Genomic DNA, 15,476 nt, shown 5'->3' on the forward strand with positions numbered 1-15,476 from the left:
AACTCCAACATCACTTTTGATCTTTGTCCCACTCTTTAGGGATATTTTCTAACTTTTTCATGTTGGAAGAGACTGTTGATAATATGGGGTAGGGGAATGGAACTAGTTGATGTTCCGGTGATGCTGGCCCCTCTGCATTTCAGGACTTATATGGTCTCTTTTTACTTTTTTAATGTGACTACTAGAAAACTTAAAATTTCATATATGGCATATTATATTTCTATTGGACAAATCTGGTATATAATGGAATGAACTTTGTTATACTTTTAAAAACTTTAAAATATTATAATCACACTCCAATTTATTTGACATTTACAAAATGTATAAGGACTTGGTGTGAATTATAGCTTAAGAATACTTTGAGCGGTCAGTCTTAAACCTCATTGTTCATGTTTCTTATATATAATTTGTTGACTATTTAATTCAGCTTTTACTTAAGTTTATTAAACAATCTTACTCAAGCTTAGTAATGTTGAAACTCTTGGCAGAAATCAAGAAAAATCTGGAGGGCCAAGTGGGATCCTTTGTAGCTTTGCCCTTTTACAAACTTGAATGCTAGGCCTGGAGGAGGACCACACAAAGCCAGTTTGTCTGTGCCAACCTGTGCTGATCTCCTTGTGTTACAGGCATCAATTCTTAAATACTTAGAGATATTTTAGTATCCTAAGGGCAGGGCCCCAGGGCTAGAAGGCAAAAGTTCACATTCTGACTCTGCCACTTACAGGTTATTTTGTGACTCTGTATCTTTATCTATAAATGAGGAAACATACATACACACACCTATACATATGCCTAGCACAGTACAGAATCATATGTTAGCTGTTATTATTTTGTATTCTCTCAGTACGTTTTAAATTCTGAAGTCCAAGTTCCTTCTATTGTATATAACTCTCATTTATGTACAGAAGTGTTCTTTGATAATGGGACTTGTAGCTTTTCTCCCAAATAACGCAATAAAATTATTTTTTTCACATATAATTTTTTAAAATCCATGTAATTAAACACACACAAATATTCCTAGTTTATTTTTTTATTTTTTATTCTTTTTGCATGGGCAGGCACCAGGAACTGAACCCGGGTCTCTCGTGTGGCAGGCGAGAACTCTGCCTGTTGAGCCACCGTGGCCTACTCCTAACTTATTTTTAAAGCTATTTTTTTCCTAATTTATTTTTTGACAAGAATTCAGAAGCAATTCAGTGTAGGAAGGATAGCTTTTTCAGTAAATGATAATGGGGTAATTGGACAACCGTAGGCAAAGAACAAATTTTGACCCAAACCTCATACTTTGTACAAAAATTAACTGCAAGTGGATCACAGACTTAAATGTGAAGTGTAAAAGTATAACAACCTAAAAAAAAAAATACCAGAAAAATCTTTGGGACCTCGTATTAGGCAGAGTTTTTAGACTTGAACCAAAAGCATAATATATAACAGGAAAAATTGATAAATTGCATCTCAAGAAAATTAAAACTTTTACTCTGTAAAAAACATAGTTAAGTGGATGAAAAATGAATTACAGACTAGGGGAAAATATTTGCAAAATGAAAACAATCCTGCTAGAAAGTGGGCAAAGGACTTGAGCAGATGTTTCATGAAAGACAATATACAGGTAAATAAGCACATGAAAAAAATGTTCAGCATCCTAAGTCAGCAGGGAAACACAAATTAAAACTATAATGAGATAAGCACACATGTATTAGAATGTCTAGAATTAAGCAGACTGACCATACCAATTGGTGGTGCAGATCAGAGACACTAGATTACAGATACTCTGTTGGTGGGAATAGAAAATTGTACAGCCATTCTAGAAAACAGTTTGACACTTTCTTCTAAAAATAAAAATAAAAATACACTTACTATATGTACCCAGCTATTTCACTCTTTTTTTAAAAACTTTTTAAATTGCACATTATAATATATATACAAAGCAAAGAAATAAAAAAGTCATCGCTTTCAAAGCACTCTTCAAAAAGTGGTTACAGGATAGATCCCAGAGTTTATCACGGGCTATACCATACAATCCTCATATTTTTCCTTTAAATGCTCTAGAATATAGGAGGCTAGTGGCCTTAAATACTTTTTTTATTATCACAATTGACTTTTTTTTCTTCTTTTTTTTTGTGAACAATAACATATGTACAAAAAAAGTATACATTTCCAAGCATAGCACCACAATTAGTTGTAGAACATATTTCAGATTTTGATATGGGTTACAATTTCACAATTTCAGGTTTTTACTGCTAGCCGCTCTAAAATCCTGAAGACTAAAAGAGATATCAATTTATTGATTCAGCATTCTTATTCATTTGCTAATTCCTATCTTCTATGTATAATTCCACCATCATCTTTGATCTTTCCGTACCTCTCATTGGGATTGTTTGGGCTATAGCAATTTTAAATTTTTGATATTGGAAGGGTCTGTCACTGATATGGGGTAGGGAGATGAAACTATCTGATGTTCTGGAGAGGCTGGGCTAGGTGTCAGGACTTATCTGGACCAGGGACCCTTATCTGAAGGTTATGGATTTCTGGCAAGTTACTCTAGTGCCTTGATGGAACCCTTGTGGAATCTTATAAATTGCCCTAGGTGTTCTTCAGGATTGGCTGGAATATCTTGGTTGGAGGTTGGCAGGTTATGACAGGTAGCACAGTCTACCTGAAGCTTACATAAGAGCAACCTCCAGAGTAGCCTCTAAACTCTATTTGAACTCTCTCTGACACTGACACTTTATTAATTACACTTCTTTTCCTACTTTTGGTCAGGATAGAATTGTTGATCCCATGGTGCCAGGTCTGAATTCATCCCTGGGAGTCCTCTCCCCTGTTGCCAGGGAGACTTTCACCCCTGGATGTCATGTCCCACATAGGGGGGAGGACAATGATTTCACTTGCAGAGTTGGGCTTAGAGAGACTGAGGCCATATCTGAGCAACAACAGAGATCCTCCAGAAGTAACTCTTAGGCATGTCTACAGGTAGTCTAACCTTCTATGCTACCTATATAAGCTTCATAAGTGTAAGCCTTATGATCGAGGGCATGGCCTATTGATTTGGGTGTCCCTAAAGTTTGACACAGTATGAGGGGATTCCCTGATGGTAAGGTTTAATAATTTCTTTCTTCCCTTCCTTTGCCAATTCTTTTTGATTATCTGGTTAATATACACTAGGATGTTTCCAGGCATTACAATAATCTGTACAGGATTAAAGAACCTCTTTCTCATTCTGTTCTCTCTGTGTTTTAGTTGTTCAAATGAGCTATTCAGATAGGTTGGATTAGATTACGCGCTACAGAAAATTTCAGTTCCAGATCAATAAACCTTTCTTTCATTGGTCTCAAAGAGTATGTGTGGTTCTAAAATACAGACAATGTCTTCTTTACCCCTATGTTCTGAATTACTTTAACCCCAACCTGTTTGGCTTCGTTCTTATCTCTAAATATCAGGTTATATATATAAAACAGCCTCTCAGAATCCAGAAATAATAATCACCACTCTGGACTTAATGTGTCTGCTCTAAAAGCTTAAAATCTATGCCCCTGTTTTCTTATAAGCATTTTCTAAAGGTGACCGTACCATTGCTTTTTTTTTTAGTTTCTGGCTTATTTTGTCTCACCAAATGTCCCACATGTTCATTCACATTATTGCACGCCTCACAACATTTTTCCTTTTTGTAGCTGCACAGCCTTCGTTTATAAGTACACACGCACTATCGTTCACCAATCTACTTCTCTGTCGGTGTATCCTTCAACCACCTGCATTCATCAGGCATCATGTAGAGGGCCCAAAGTCCACAGTTCATCAACATTCTTAATTTTAGACAGTTTCATTGTTCCCAAGAGAAAGAAAACCAATAAACCCACCCTTGCCAAATAGGAAATCTAAACCTCCTCTTAACTCTTGTCCCTCCCCCCATTATTTACCTCTGCTGTTGCTGTGGTAGTGCTGTTGGTTTCCTTTTGAGCATAGCTCATAGCATGCAATAGAAGTTTTTCCCCCGTACCCTGGACTTAAACACTCTTTATACAAGAATCGTATCTTTGAATTAATCCTTACAAGAATTTGCTCATATTTTTAGTGTGAGTCAGTGGGACACATAGATCTATACAATCCCTTTCAATCTTGTTCATCTTCAATATGATAATATTACTTCTAGACCCACTAGAGAATCACCTTTGTTCCTTTCTACTCCCTTACATTGGAGTTCAACCTCATTAGCTAATGGTTCACCCATCTCTAGCTTTTATTTATCTCTAAGTCCCCTGTATTCTGTATTATAAATCTCTGATTATACCTTTATGCTGGTCATAAAAGTGAAATCATACAATATCTGTCCTTTTGTGTCGGGCTAATTTCACTCAGCATTATGTCCTCAAGGCTCATCCATCTTGTCATGTGCTTCAGGACATCATTTTGTCTTACTGCTGCATAATATTCCGCTGTATGTATATACCACATTTTGTTGATCCATTTGTCTGTTGAAGGGCATTTGATTTGTTTCCATCTTTTGGCGATTGTGAATAACACTACTATGAACATTGGTGTGCAAATGTCTGTTTGTGTTGTTGTTTTAAGCTCTTCTGGATATATACCAAGTAGTGCTATTGCTGGGTCATAGGGCAACTCGATATTTAGTTTCCTAAGGAATCACCAGTCTTCCATAGAGGCTGCACCATTGTATATTCCCACCAGCAATGCATAAGTGTCCTGGTTTCTCCACATTCTCTCCAACATTTATAGTTTCCTGATTGTTTAACAGCTGCCATTCTTATACGTGTGAAGTGGTATCTCATTGTAGTCTTGATGTGCATTTCCCTTATAGCCAGTGAAAATGAGCATCTCCATGTGCTTTTGAGCATCTGTATTTGCTCTTCAGAAAAATACCTGTTTATATATTCAGCCCATGTTATAATTGGATTGTTTGTTCTTTGGTTGTTGAGTTGTATGATTTCTTTGCATATACAGGAAATCAAACCTTTGTCTGTTATGTGATTTCCAAATAGTTTCTCCCATTGAGTTGGCTGCTTCCTCATCTTTTTGTCAAAATCTTTTGAGGTGCAGAAGCATTTGATTTTGAGGCCTTCCTATTTATCCATTTTTTCTTTTGTTGGTTGTGCTTTGGGTGTAAAGTTCAGGAAGCTACCTCCTATTACTAGGTCTTGAAAATGCTTCCCTGCATTTTCTTCTAGGAGCTTCATGGTGCTAGTTCTTATGTTTAGGTATTTGATTCACTTTGAGTTAATTTTTGTGTAGGGTGTAAGATAGGGGTCCTTGGTTATTGATATCCAGTTCTTCCATGCCCAATTATTGCAAAGACTATTTTGTCCCAGTTCAGAGGATTTAGGGGACTTGTCAAAAATCAGTTGACCATAGATTTGGTGGTCTATTTCTACACTCTCAATTGGATTCCATTGGTCAATGCTTCTGTCTTTGTGCCAGCACCATGCTGTTTTGACCATTATGGCTTTATGATAGGTTTTTAAGTCAGGGAGTGTTAATCCCCCCATTTCATTCTTCTTTTTTAGGATGCTTTTAGCTATTTGGGTCTCTTTCCTTTCCAAATGAATTTGGTAGTTAGCTTTTCCAAATCTTCAAAGTAGGTTGTTTGAATTTTGATTGATACTGTGTTGAATCTGTAGATCAATTTGGGGAGAATTACATCTTAACTATATTTAGCCTTCCTATCCATGAGCAGAGAATGTCTTTCCACCTATTTAGATCTCCTTTGATTTATTTTAGCAATGTTATATAGTTTTCTGTGTACAAGTCATTTATGTCACTAGTTAAGTTCATTCCTAAGTACTTGATTCTTTTAGTTGCTATTTTGAATGGAATTTTTTGCTTAACTAAGTCCTTAGCTAGGGTGTTACTGGTCTATAGAAATGTTACTGATTTTTGCACGTTAATTTTATATCCTGCCACCTTGCTGAATTTGTTTATTAGCTCAAGTAACTTTGCTTTAGATTTCTCAGGATCTTCCAAGTATAGTATCATATCCTTTGCAAATAATGAGAGTTTTACTACTTCCTTTCCAATTTGGATGCCTTTTATTTCTTTGTCCTGCCTGATTGCTCTAGCTAGAACTTTTAGCACAATGCTGAATAATAGTGGTGACAGTGGGCATCATTGTCTTCTACCTGATCTTAGGGGTAAGGCTTTCAGTCTCTCTCCAATAAGTATGATGCTGACTATTGGTTTTTCATATATTCTCTTTATCATATTGAGGTAGTTACCTTTGATTCCTATCTTTTGGAGTGTTTTTATCAGAAAAGGATGCTGAATTTTTTTTAATGCTTTTTCAGCATCAATTGACATGATCATGTGATTTTTTCCTTTCAGTTTGTGAATGTGCTGTATTACATTAGTTGATTTTCTTTGTGTTGAACCATCCTTGCATTCCTGTATAAACCCCACTTGTTCGTGGTGTATAATTCTTTTAATATGCTTTTGGATTTGATTTGCTAATATTTTATTGAGAATTTTTGCATCGATATTCATTAGGGAGATTGACCTGTAGTTTTCCTTTCTTATAGCATTTTTACCCAGTTCTGCTATTGAAATGATATTAGCTTCATGTAATGAGTTAGGTAGAGTTCTTTTTTCCTGAATTTTTTGGAAAAGTTTTAGCAGGATTGGTGTTAGTTCTTTCTGGACTGTTTGATAAAATTCCCCTGTGAAGCCATCTGATCATGGGCTTTCCTTTGTAGGAAGACTTTTGATGACTGATTGAATCTCTTTGCTTGTCATTGGTTTGTTGCACAGTTGAGACACATCTTCCCCCAATTCATGAAAGCATAACACCGACCTGCTGCCACAACCCTACACATGCATGCAAAAAAAAATTCTGTTGGAATTTGTCCATTTCATCTAAGTTGTCTATTTTGTTGGCATATAGTCATTCATAGTATCCTCTTATGATTTCTTTTATTTCTTCAGGGTCTGTGGTAACGTACCCTTTCTCATTTCTGATTTTGTTTATTTGCATTGTCTCTCTTTTTTTCTTTGTCAGTCTTGTAGTGGCCCCTCAATTTTATTGATTTTCTCAAAGAACCAACTTTTGGTTTTATTGATTCTTTCTATTGTTCTTTTGTTCTCCCAATCATTTATCTCTGCTTTAATCTTTGTTGTTTCTCTTCTCCTTTTTGCTTCAGGGTTAGCTTGCTGCTCCTTCTCAAGTTTCTCCAGATTTGCTATCAAATCCTTGATTTTTCCTCTTTCTTGTTTTTTGAGGCAATAAATTTCCCTCTCAGCACAGCCTTTGCCACATCACGTAAGTTTTGATAACTTGTATTCTCATTTTCATTCATCTCCAGATAGCTGCTGATTTCTCTAGCAATTTCTTCTTTAACCCACTGGTTGTTTAAGAGTGTGTTATTTAATTTCCGTATATTTGTTAATGTTCTCAGTCTTTGGTGGTTCTTGAGATTCATCTTCAACTCATTGTGATCAGAGAAATTGCTTTGAATAATTTCAATGTTTTTAAATTTATAAAGACCCATTTTGTGCCCCAGCACATGATCTATCCTGGAGAATGTTCCATGAACACTAGAGAAGAATGTATATCCTTGTGCTTTGGGGCGCAACAACATATATATGTCTCTTAGGTCTAATTCATTTATCAAGTTATTTAATTTCTCTGTTTCCCTGTTGATCTTCTGTCTGGTTGTTCTATCTATAGAGCAGAGTGGTGTATTGAAGTCTCCTACTATTATTGTTGAAACATCTATTGTTCCCTTCAGTTTTGCCAATGTCTCTCTTGTGTACTTTGGAGCTCCTTGATTGGGAGTATAAACATTTATGAATGTTACATCTTCTTGGTGAATTGACCCTTTTATTAGTATATAATGTCCCTCTTTGTCTCTTATGATGTCTTTACATTTAAAGCCTATTTTGTCTGAAATTAGTATAGCTAGTCCTGCTTTCTTTTGGTTACAACTTGCATGGAAGATCTTTTTCTATTCTTTCACTTTCAATTTATTTATATCCTGTGTCTAAGATGAGTCTCTTATAAGCAACATATACTGGATTATGTTTCTTAATCCATTCTGCCAATCTGCATCTTTTAATTGGTAAATTTAGTCCATTAACATTCAAAGTTATTACTCAAAAGGTGTTTCTTGATTCCACTGTCTTATCTTTTTTATTTTAATTGTCTGATTTATGTATTTTCCCTCTTTCTATTTGTATTCTTTGAATTACACTTAGTGGCACTCTTCAATTCTGTGCCCTCCTCCAGACCTCCCTCTCCTGTCTTTTTTTTTTCAGCTGGAAGAACTCCTTTTAGTATTTCTTGTAGGGCTGGTCTCTTGTTGACAAATTCTTTCAGGATTTCTTTGTCTGTGAAAGCTTTAATCTCTCCCTCAATTTTAAAGGACAGTTTGACTGGGTACGGAATTCTTGGCTGGAAGTCTTTCTCTTTCAGGATCTTGAATATATCATACCCCTGCCTTCTTGCCTCCAGGGTGCTAGTTGAGTAGTCTGAATTCAGTCTTATTTGATTTTCCTTTTATGTAGTATGTTGTTTTTCTCTTGCCACTTTCAGGATTTTCTGCTTCTTTTCAACATTTAACAGACTCATTAGTATGTGCCTTGGGGAAGGCCTATTTGGATTTATTCTGTTTGGAGTTCTTTAGGTTTCTCTGACTTGTATATTTAAGCCCTTTATGAGGGTTGGGAAGTTTTCCTCAATTACTCTTCCTAGCCCTTTACTCCTCTCTTCTCCTTCTGGGACACCAAGGATTCTTATATTTACATGTTTTGTTTCATCTCTCATTTCCCTGAGTTCCCACTGAAATTTTTCCATCTCTTTTGCCATTTGCTATTTTGAGTCTTCGAAGTCAGTTATCCTGTCCTCTATATCATTCATTCTTTCTCCTGTTGCTTTCAATCTGGTGTTGTGTGTCTCTAGTATATTTTTTTATTTGGTCAACAGAGTCTTTAATCTCTGTGATTTCTGCTATTTTTCTATTTATTCTTTCAGATTCCTCTTTGTGCTCTTCTACTATCTTCTTTTTTTTTTTTTTTATATTTATGCATTTATTAATTTTATTTTTTTAGAAAAGTTGAAGGTTTATGGAAAATCATGCATAAACTGCAGGTCTCCAATAAATTCCCACATTACTAACAGTTTTCATTAGTGTGCTAACTATTTAAATTGTGCTATTAATTATATGTCATGGTTTGCATTATGATTCAATGCTTGTATTGTACAGTCCTATTTAATTTGTGTAATAGTAGTATGGATACAGCCTAAAATTTCCCCTTTTTGCATATCTGAAATCCTTTTGTTCTGGTGCCATGTCACATCTATATATTGTAATTTATTCATCAATTAATGATGAAGAAAATAAGACAGGAAAATGGTAAGATAAAATATGAACAATAGCTTCTATTTGCAAATGATTGATTTAATATAATTGTAAAAACATATTAGATTTACTGAGAACCTACTTAATGCCAGACTATAATCAAAAAGTCTGAGTTCTGTAATTAACCTGGCTTATCTTCACAAATTAACTCTCAAGTAAGTACTAGCAATATCTGAAGTTTAATCTCCATTAATAGAAAGCCATCCTCTGATTTGTTCAGGTAAAGTCTTAAAAGTCACCCTGGGTCTACTATCTTCTTGATCTCCTTTATGTCATTTGCTATTCTGCTTATTTATTAAGTAGAGTTGAATGACCATCTTTGATTAGTTGTTCTAACATCTGTGTCTCCTCTGGTGTTTTAATTTGGTCATTAGGCAGGGCTATATCTGTCTCCATTGTGATATGCTCAGTGATCTGCTGCTGTCTTGGTAGCATGTAGATATCTTGATTGATTTACTTTGGGAGTTGATTTCTTTCAGTAGTTTAAGGCCTTGTGTTTGCGGGATGGTTGTACAGCAGTGAGCAGGGCACGGGATGGAACACTCGATACTGTGATTTGTTTCAGGGCAGGTATGGCGCAGGTTGGGGATGTTATGCTGGTGCTTGTGAATGTGGGCACTCAGTGGCCAGGGAGGATGTAGCTGTGCAGGTGCACTGGTCTGGGGGACATAATCCTGGCGTGTGCTGGTCTAAGGCATGGGGCCTTTTGTGTGCATGTTTAGAGCTGTGGCAGCAGGTCAGTCTTATGTCTTCATGAATTGGGGGCAGATGTGACTCAACTGTGCTGCAGGTCAGCACTTTCTTAAAGATGGGAAATGAGGCTGAGGGCTCTGCATATGCGTGGTTCTAGGATGGCGGTAACGTACAGTTCCTAGAGCTGAATGACATGATTGGGTGTCCGTGCCCATGCGTGGGCCTGGGAGTGCCTTAAACAGATGCACTGATTTCAGGGAGGGCAGGTCTGACAATGTGGGCGGGGTGGGTGTGGGTATGGGGCCATTGTGGGGGGGGTGGGAGAGGGGGTTGTGGTGGGGGTAGCCTAGTTATGGAGGTTAATGCCCACAACTTTTATGCACTGGTTAAGAGCCTGCAGGCAGGGAACAGGGAGGGGGATGTAGTGCTTGGGAGGGGTGTAGGAGAGGTGGGTAGGGCTGCACTTGGGGTGGGGGTGGGGGCAGGTACGTGCACTGGGGGCTGTTGGGTTGGGGGCAGTTGGATCATGGGGAATGGGAGCGGGTTCGGGTGCATGGGGTGTGGGGTGAGCCGCCAGTCATGGGGTTGCGCCGGCGAGGGTAGCTTGCCCAAGGAACGTGACCTGGCTTACTTCCTAGTCCCATGTACCCGTCTGTGCACTCCCGCGGGCTCTGCCTCTCCCTGCCTCCACACCAGGCTAGGCTCCAGGTTTCTGCCTCTCAGTTCCTCAGCCTCTGCAACCAGGGCTGCCACAGGTTAGCCATACTCCCTAATTGCTGCCTTAATCGCACTCCTGTCCCTTCTCTAACTTTCCCATAGAGCAGGGCTAATCTCAAACTGCTCTAGTTGGCCATCTTCCCGGGAGTCCTATTTCACTCTTGACATGCACCCAGAGAAATACAAACCTATGTTCACTAAAAAAATAGTACATGAATGTTCATAGCAGTTTTATTTGTAATAGCCCAGGGTTGGAAACAACCCGAATGTCCTTCAGAATATGAACGGGCAAACCAATCGTGGTATATCCATGCCATCAATGCTACTTACCAATGAAAAGGAACAAATTATTGATACATGCAACAACTGGGATGAACCTCAGTGAAATTACATTGGGTGAATAAAGGCAATCTCAAAAGATTACGTACTGTATGATTTCATTTATATAGTCTTCTTGAATTAAAATTTTAGTGATGGAGAACAGATGAATGATTTCTGGGGTTAGGAATTGTGGGGAGAGAGGGGTAGTTGCAGTTATAAAGTATAGTAGGGAGCACCAGGGAACTTTGTGGTAATGGAACATCCTGCATCTTGAATATGTGGTGGTTGCATAAAGCTATAGAGGGATAAAATTGCATAGAGCACACACACACACTCATGAGTGCATGTATAACTGATGAAATCTGGATAAGCTCTGCAGATTGTTCTAATGTCAGTTTCCTGGTGTTGATAGTATACTATAATTATGCAAAGTGCCAACACTGGGAGAAGTAGGAGAAAGGGGATATAGGACCTTTCTGTAGATTAATTCAAAACAAAAAGTTTAAAACTTTGCACAGTGTTTTGTGATCCCTACATTCAATAATAAATCTAGTGTCTGAGTTTCTTTATCATCATAATAAAACTAACCTAACTATGTACAGTTATTGTAAATTTATGGTCACATTGTGTTTGTAACATCTGTATGCTTTGACAATAAGGTTATAGAAGTGTCCTAATATTATAATGACCCACCTTATATTTTAAATTCATTTGAATAGAATTAAAAACAGCAGAAAATTCTTATCAAGGCAAAGAAATTGATTTAATGGGATAGATATTAATAATCGTACTAGTATTACCTAGTGAATTATATAGTAAACACTTAGTCTAAAAGCCAGAAACATGCATTGGCTATAAACTTTGGCAGTATTAAACCACATATATATTGTACAATATTATTCAGATACTTTAAAAGATTTTCACAATAAAATTAAGTTAGGTTTTAAGATCAAAGTCCCAAACAGAGATAACATTCCTAGAAAAGGGGCATGTTTAATATTTTCTTGCTGACAATGTATGCTGAGTATTGAATAGCAGGTAAGAGTGAATTGTTTCCTGCTCTTGTAATGAGTATCATTTTACATAATTAATATTTTTAAAGTATAACTATTCATGGATTAGGTTTTCCTAAACCAGAACATATCTATTTTGATGAAACATATTTAGAAAGACAATATTTTTATCAAGAAAGAACAGGTACAGAATTGATTTTGCTTCTATTCCCAAAACAACCATTGAATGAAAGTTCAAGAGCTGTTCAGTCAATGACTTTTAGCCCAGTCTCTGGACTTTTAGTCCAGTCAATGAACTTAAAATTCAAGTCCAAAATTAGGTTTAGAAATGTAGTCATATTTTTCATAAAACAGATTAAATTAGGGATAAAAGAGGCCTATTAACTTATCCTCTTAAAGATATTTTCTTCTTTTGAATGTGTGTTTCAACTGCCTTACCTAATCTGACGTTAAAAATATGGGATTCAGAATGCCTGTGATGGCTGCAGTAAAACAAATATATATTCAGAATCCTCCAACTTTTTGTGTGTTAGAAACTGTTTAGAAGCTTAGCTCAGCAGTGCTTTTATTAATTTAGTAGGTATTTATTGAGCTGCTGTTAAATCTAGGTGGAGTATGGTGAGAAATTTTGCAATGGGAGAAAAGGAATAATATATTTCTGGCCTATATGACTTTTGGCAACATTAGGTCTAATGTATACATATGATTAGTGCAATAAAGTGGCACAAATTGGTAAGAGTTCCAGAAAGATCAAGTTCACTTGTTCCAGCTTAGGTCAGAAAAGATTTCTAGGCAGAGGTAACACTTGAGCTACAGCAAACCAAGTGTATGAGGATTGGGAGACTTTCATGGCTTGGTGCTGAGACCAGGAAAGCACAAGGTGGGTTCAATGAGCAGTTTAAGTTGACCTGGTTGGGGATCATAATTTCTGAATCTCACATTGGGACACATTACTGACACAAATGAAATGTATTGATGACAGAGGTAGGATTGAATATTTGACACCAAGCTTGTCCCAGAAAGTCTAATAAATGATTGTCATAGATAAAGAGAACGTGTAGCATGCCAAGGGTGAATTAATTCACCTCCATGGGGTTTACTTTCCTAATTCCATATTAGAACATTGTAGCTCCTGTTAGTTTAGAAATCTTGCTGTACTTTTCCATGGGTTAAATATATATTTGACAAATAAGTTAGTGTTGCAGATTTTTATTCTTTTAATGCCAGCTAAAAAGTCACATTGACATAAGTAGTTATTTTAGAGACAGTAGTGTACACTAACAGAGTCAGCCTGCTAACCTAAGCAGTGTCATTTTGGCAAATGATAAATAGGTGACTGTGCATGTTCTTCTGCAGTGTCATTCTGACTTACACATAGGCAGATATGGTTGGAGAACAGTGCAGTTTATTCAGCCATAAGAAGCTGCCTTTGCAGCTCTAAAATTACCCAGAAAGATATTTTAGGTGTGAAGAAAAACAGCAACCTTCTTATTGTCTTGAACTACTTTCTTTTGAAAACTGTGTATACTAGTGTGATAGTGATTTTCATCACACAAATGGATGCTTAGTCATATATTTTAAAAAGCATACAGCTATTCTTAGGAAAAAAACTCCCATGTAAGCATTTAAATGTAGTGAAACTCCACTTATTTGATCTCTGCCAATTTATTTCTCCAGGTTTTCCAGTTTGAATAGGAACAGAAAGTAAAGACCTCTTATGTTCACGCCCTCAGTCTGTGTTAAATGCCACTTTTTCTCCCAGACATACTTTTTAGAAAAGCCTTTTGCTTTTCTCTTCTTGGGCCATATTCCTGATCCTTTTCATCACCATCCATTAAGACAAGCTTTCTTCTCCATGCTCTATTCCCAACTCACTGCTTTTGTTCTCCTTCCTTAGCCATTTGTTGGCCATATTGTCTCTGCAGCCATGTCTGTCCTATGTGTAGCTGCTCCTGGTCTTCACTGGCCCGTGTGACTGCTGTTTCTGCTGTGAGGGTCCCAAAAGCAATAAACCAAGACAGCCTCCTTTGACATGCCAAATACATTATACGGCCCAGGGATGAAATAACCAAGGAAGGGAATGCCAAGTAAACTATTTGGAGAAGCAGACCATCCTTATTATCATGTAGCTCACATCCTCATAAATTCAGTTAATTGTGGTTGTACAAATTTTATAATGTGTTATCTTTGCATTTACATATTTTAATGCTGGTTCAAAGCTGCAGTACTGAGAAGAATGATGAAGGGAAGCTTGATAATTATTCTGAAAGATAATATGTTCCATGAATTTACCAGAAAATTATATAAATTTAGCACATTTAAATCTAAGATTTGTGAGGTTATATTTTTATTAAACTTCATCTAAATAGATAGACTAATGACAGATAATTGCTATGATGAATTCTGGTCTCCTTTTGGGGAAAAGGTGTACACTAGAATCATTAAAATACACTAGCTTTCTGTCCATAAATTGATTAGTTTTAGACACCACAAACTTCTTTTCTTCTCCACCCCTAGCACCTTCATAATTTGTATGGAATATATTTTACTTAGTTTCCTAGAAATGCCATCCAACTATCTCATGCTAGCTCATTTAAATTAACTTTTCTTAATCATGTTGCCAAGAAAACAATTTAATTTCAATAAAATCCAGAATATTATACAGATATTATGTTATTCATTTATGTAAATATTTAAAAAGCAACCTGAATTAACATTTAATACAATTTAAAGGTTAGGAAAAACTACTAAAGTTTTCTTGTGTCATTTGGCAATGCAAACCATTTTCTTATTTCTTTCTCAGAATCACCACAGAATTTAAACTTAACCTTGTGCTTAGGTGCCATTATACTGTCTGAAAAGTCATACTGTCTTTCAGCTATTAATTATGCATAAAAACTAATCAGAATTTTGAAATATTTTATGATTCAGTGTTACATATTTGTAAACTTAGAATTTTATTTACAGAAATTGCTGTACTGAATAAAAATTTGACAGTGTGCCAGAGAAATAAGGCATGCCTTGAAGAGGAAATGAAAAATCTGAAATTGTTATCAGATGCAGCCATATTGAGATCTCAGCAAATTCAGACAACAAACCAACAAGAGGAAAACTTGCAAGCCAGAAACCATGACTTGCAAAAAGAAGTACTAGGTAAAAGAAAATTTTTTTCTGTTGTTAATAACTAGCTATAATAAGGAAATATCTCAATCTTTATTTCCCTTATAATCATACCAAAATATTGTTTTGCTTATTATTTCTTGTAGCTAGCCTAATTTTAATAACTATGATCATCCCTTTCTATTCTTCCATTTAGAGTGGTAAGAATTAAGTCAGTATATTAAAAACATGTTCAAGTACAAAGTAAGAT

General features: G+C 36.3%; 1 protein-coding gene across 13 annotated transcripts in view; it reads left to right on the forward strand.

Annotated features, from left to right (window-relative positions):
• Positions 1–15,476, forward strand: part of LEKR1 (leucine, glutamate and lysine rich 1) — a 281,731-nt gene that overhangs the window by 114,474 nt on the left and 151,781 nt on the right. For all 13 annotated transcript variants that reach the window (XM_077160861.1, XM_077160870.1, XM_077160863.1 and 10 more), the window contains one exon: positions 15,074–15,259. In XM_077160861.1, the coding sequence (XP_077016976.1) occupies positions 15,074–15,259 (186 nt within the window). The remainder of the gene's footprint in view (positions 1–15,073; positions 15,260–15,476) is intronic.

The sequence above is a fragment of the Tamandua tetradactyla genome, chromosome 5 (genome assembly GCF_023851605.1).
Source record: "Tamandua tetradactyla isolate mTamTet1 chromosome 5, mTamTet1.pri, whole genome shotgun sequence".
Taxonomy (NCBI): Eukaryota; Metazoa; Chordata; class Mammalia; order Pilosa; family Myrmecophagidae; genus Tamandua; species Tamandua tetradactyla.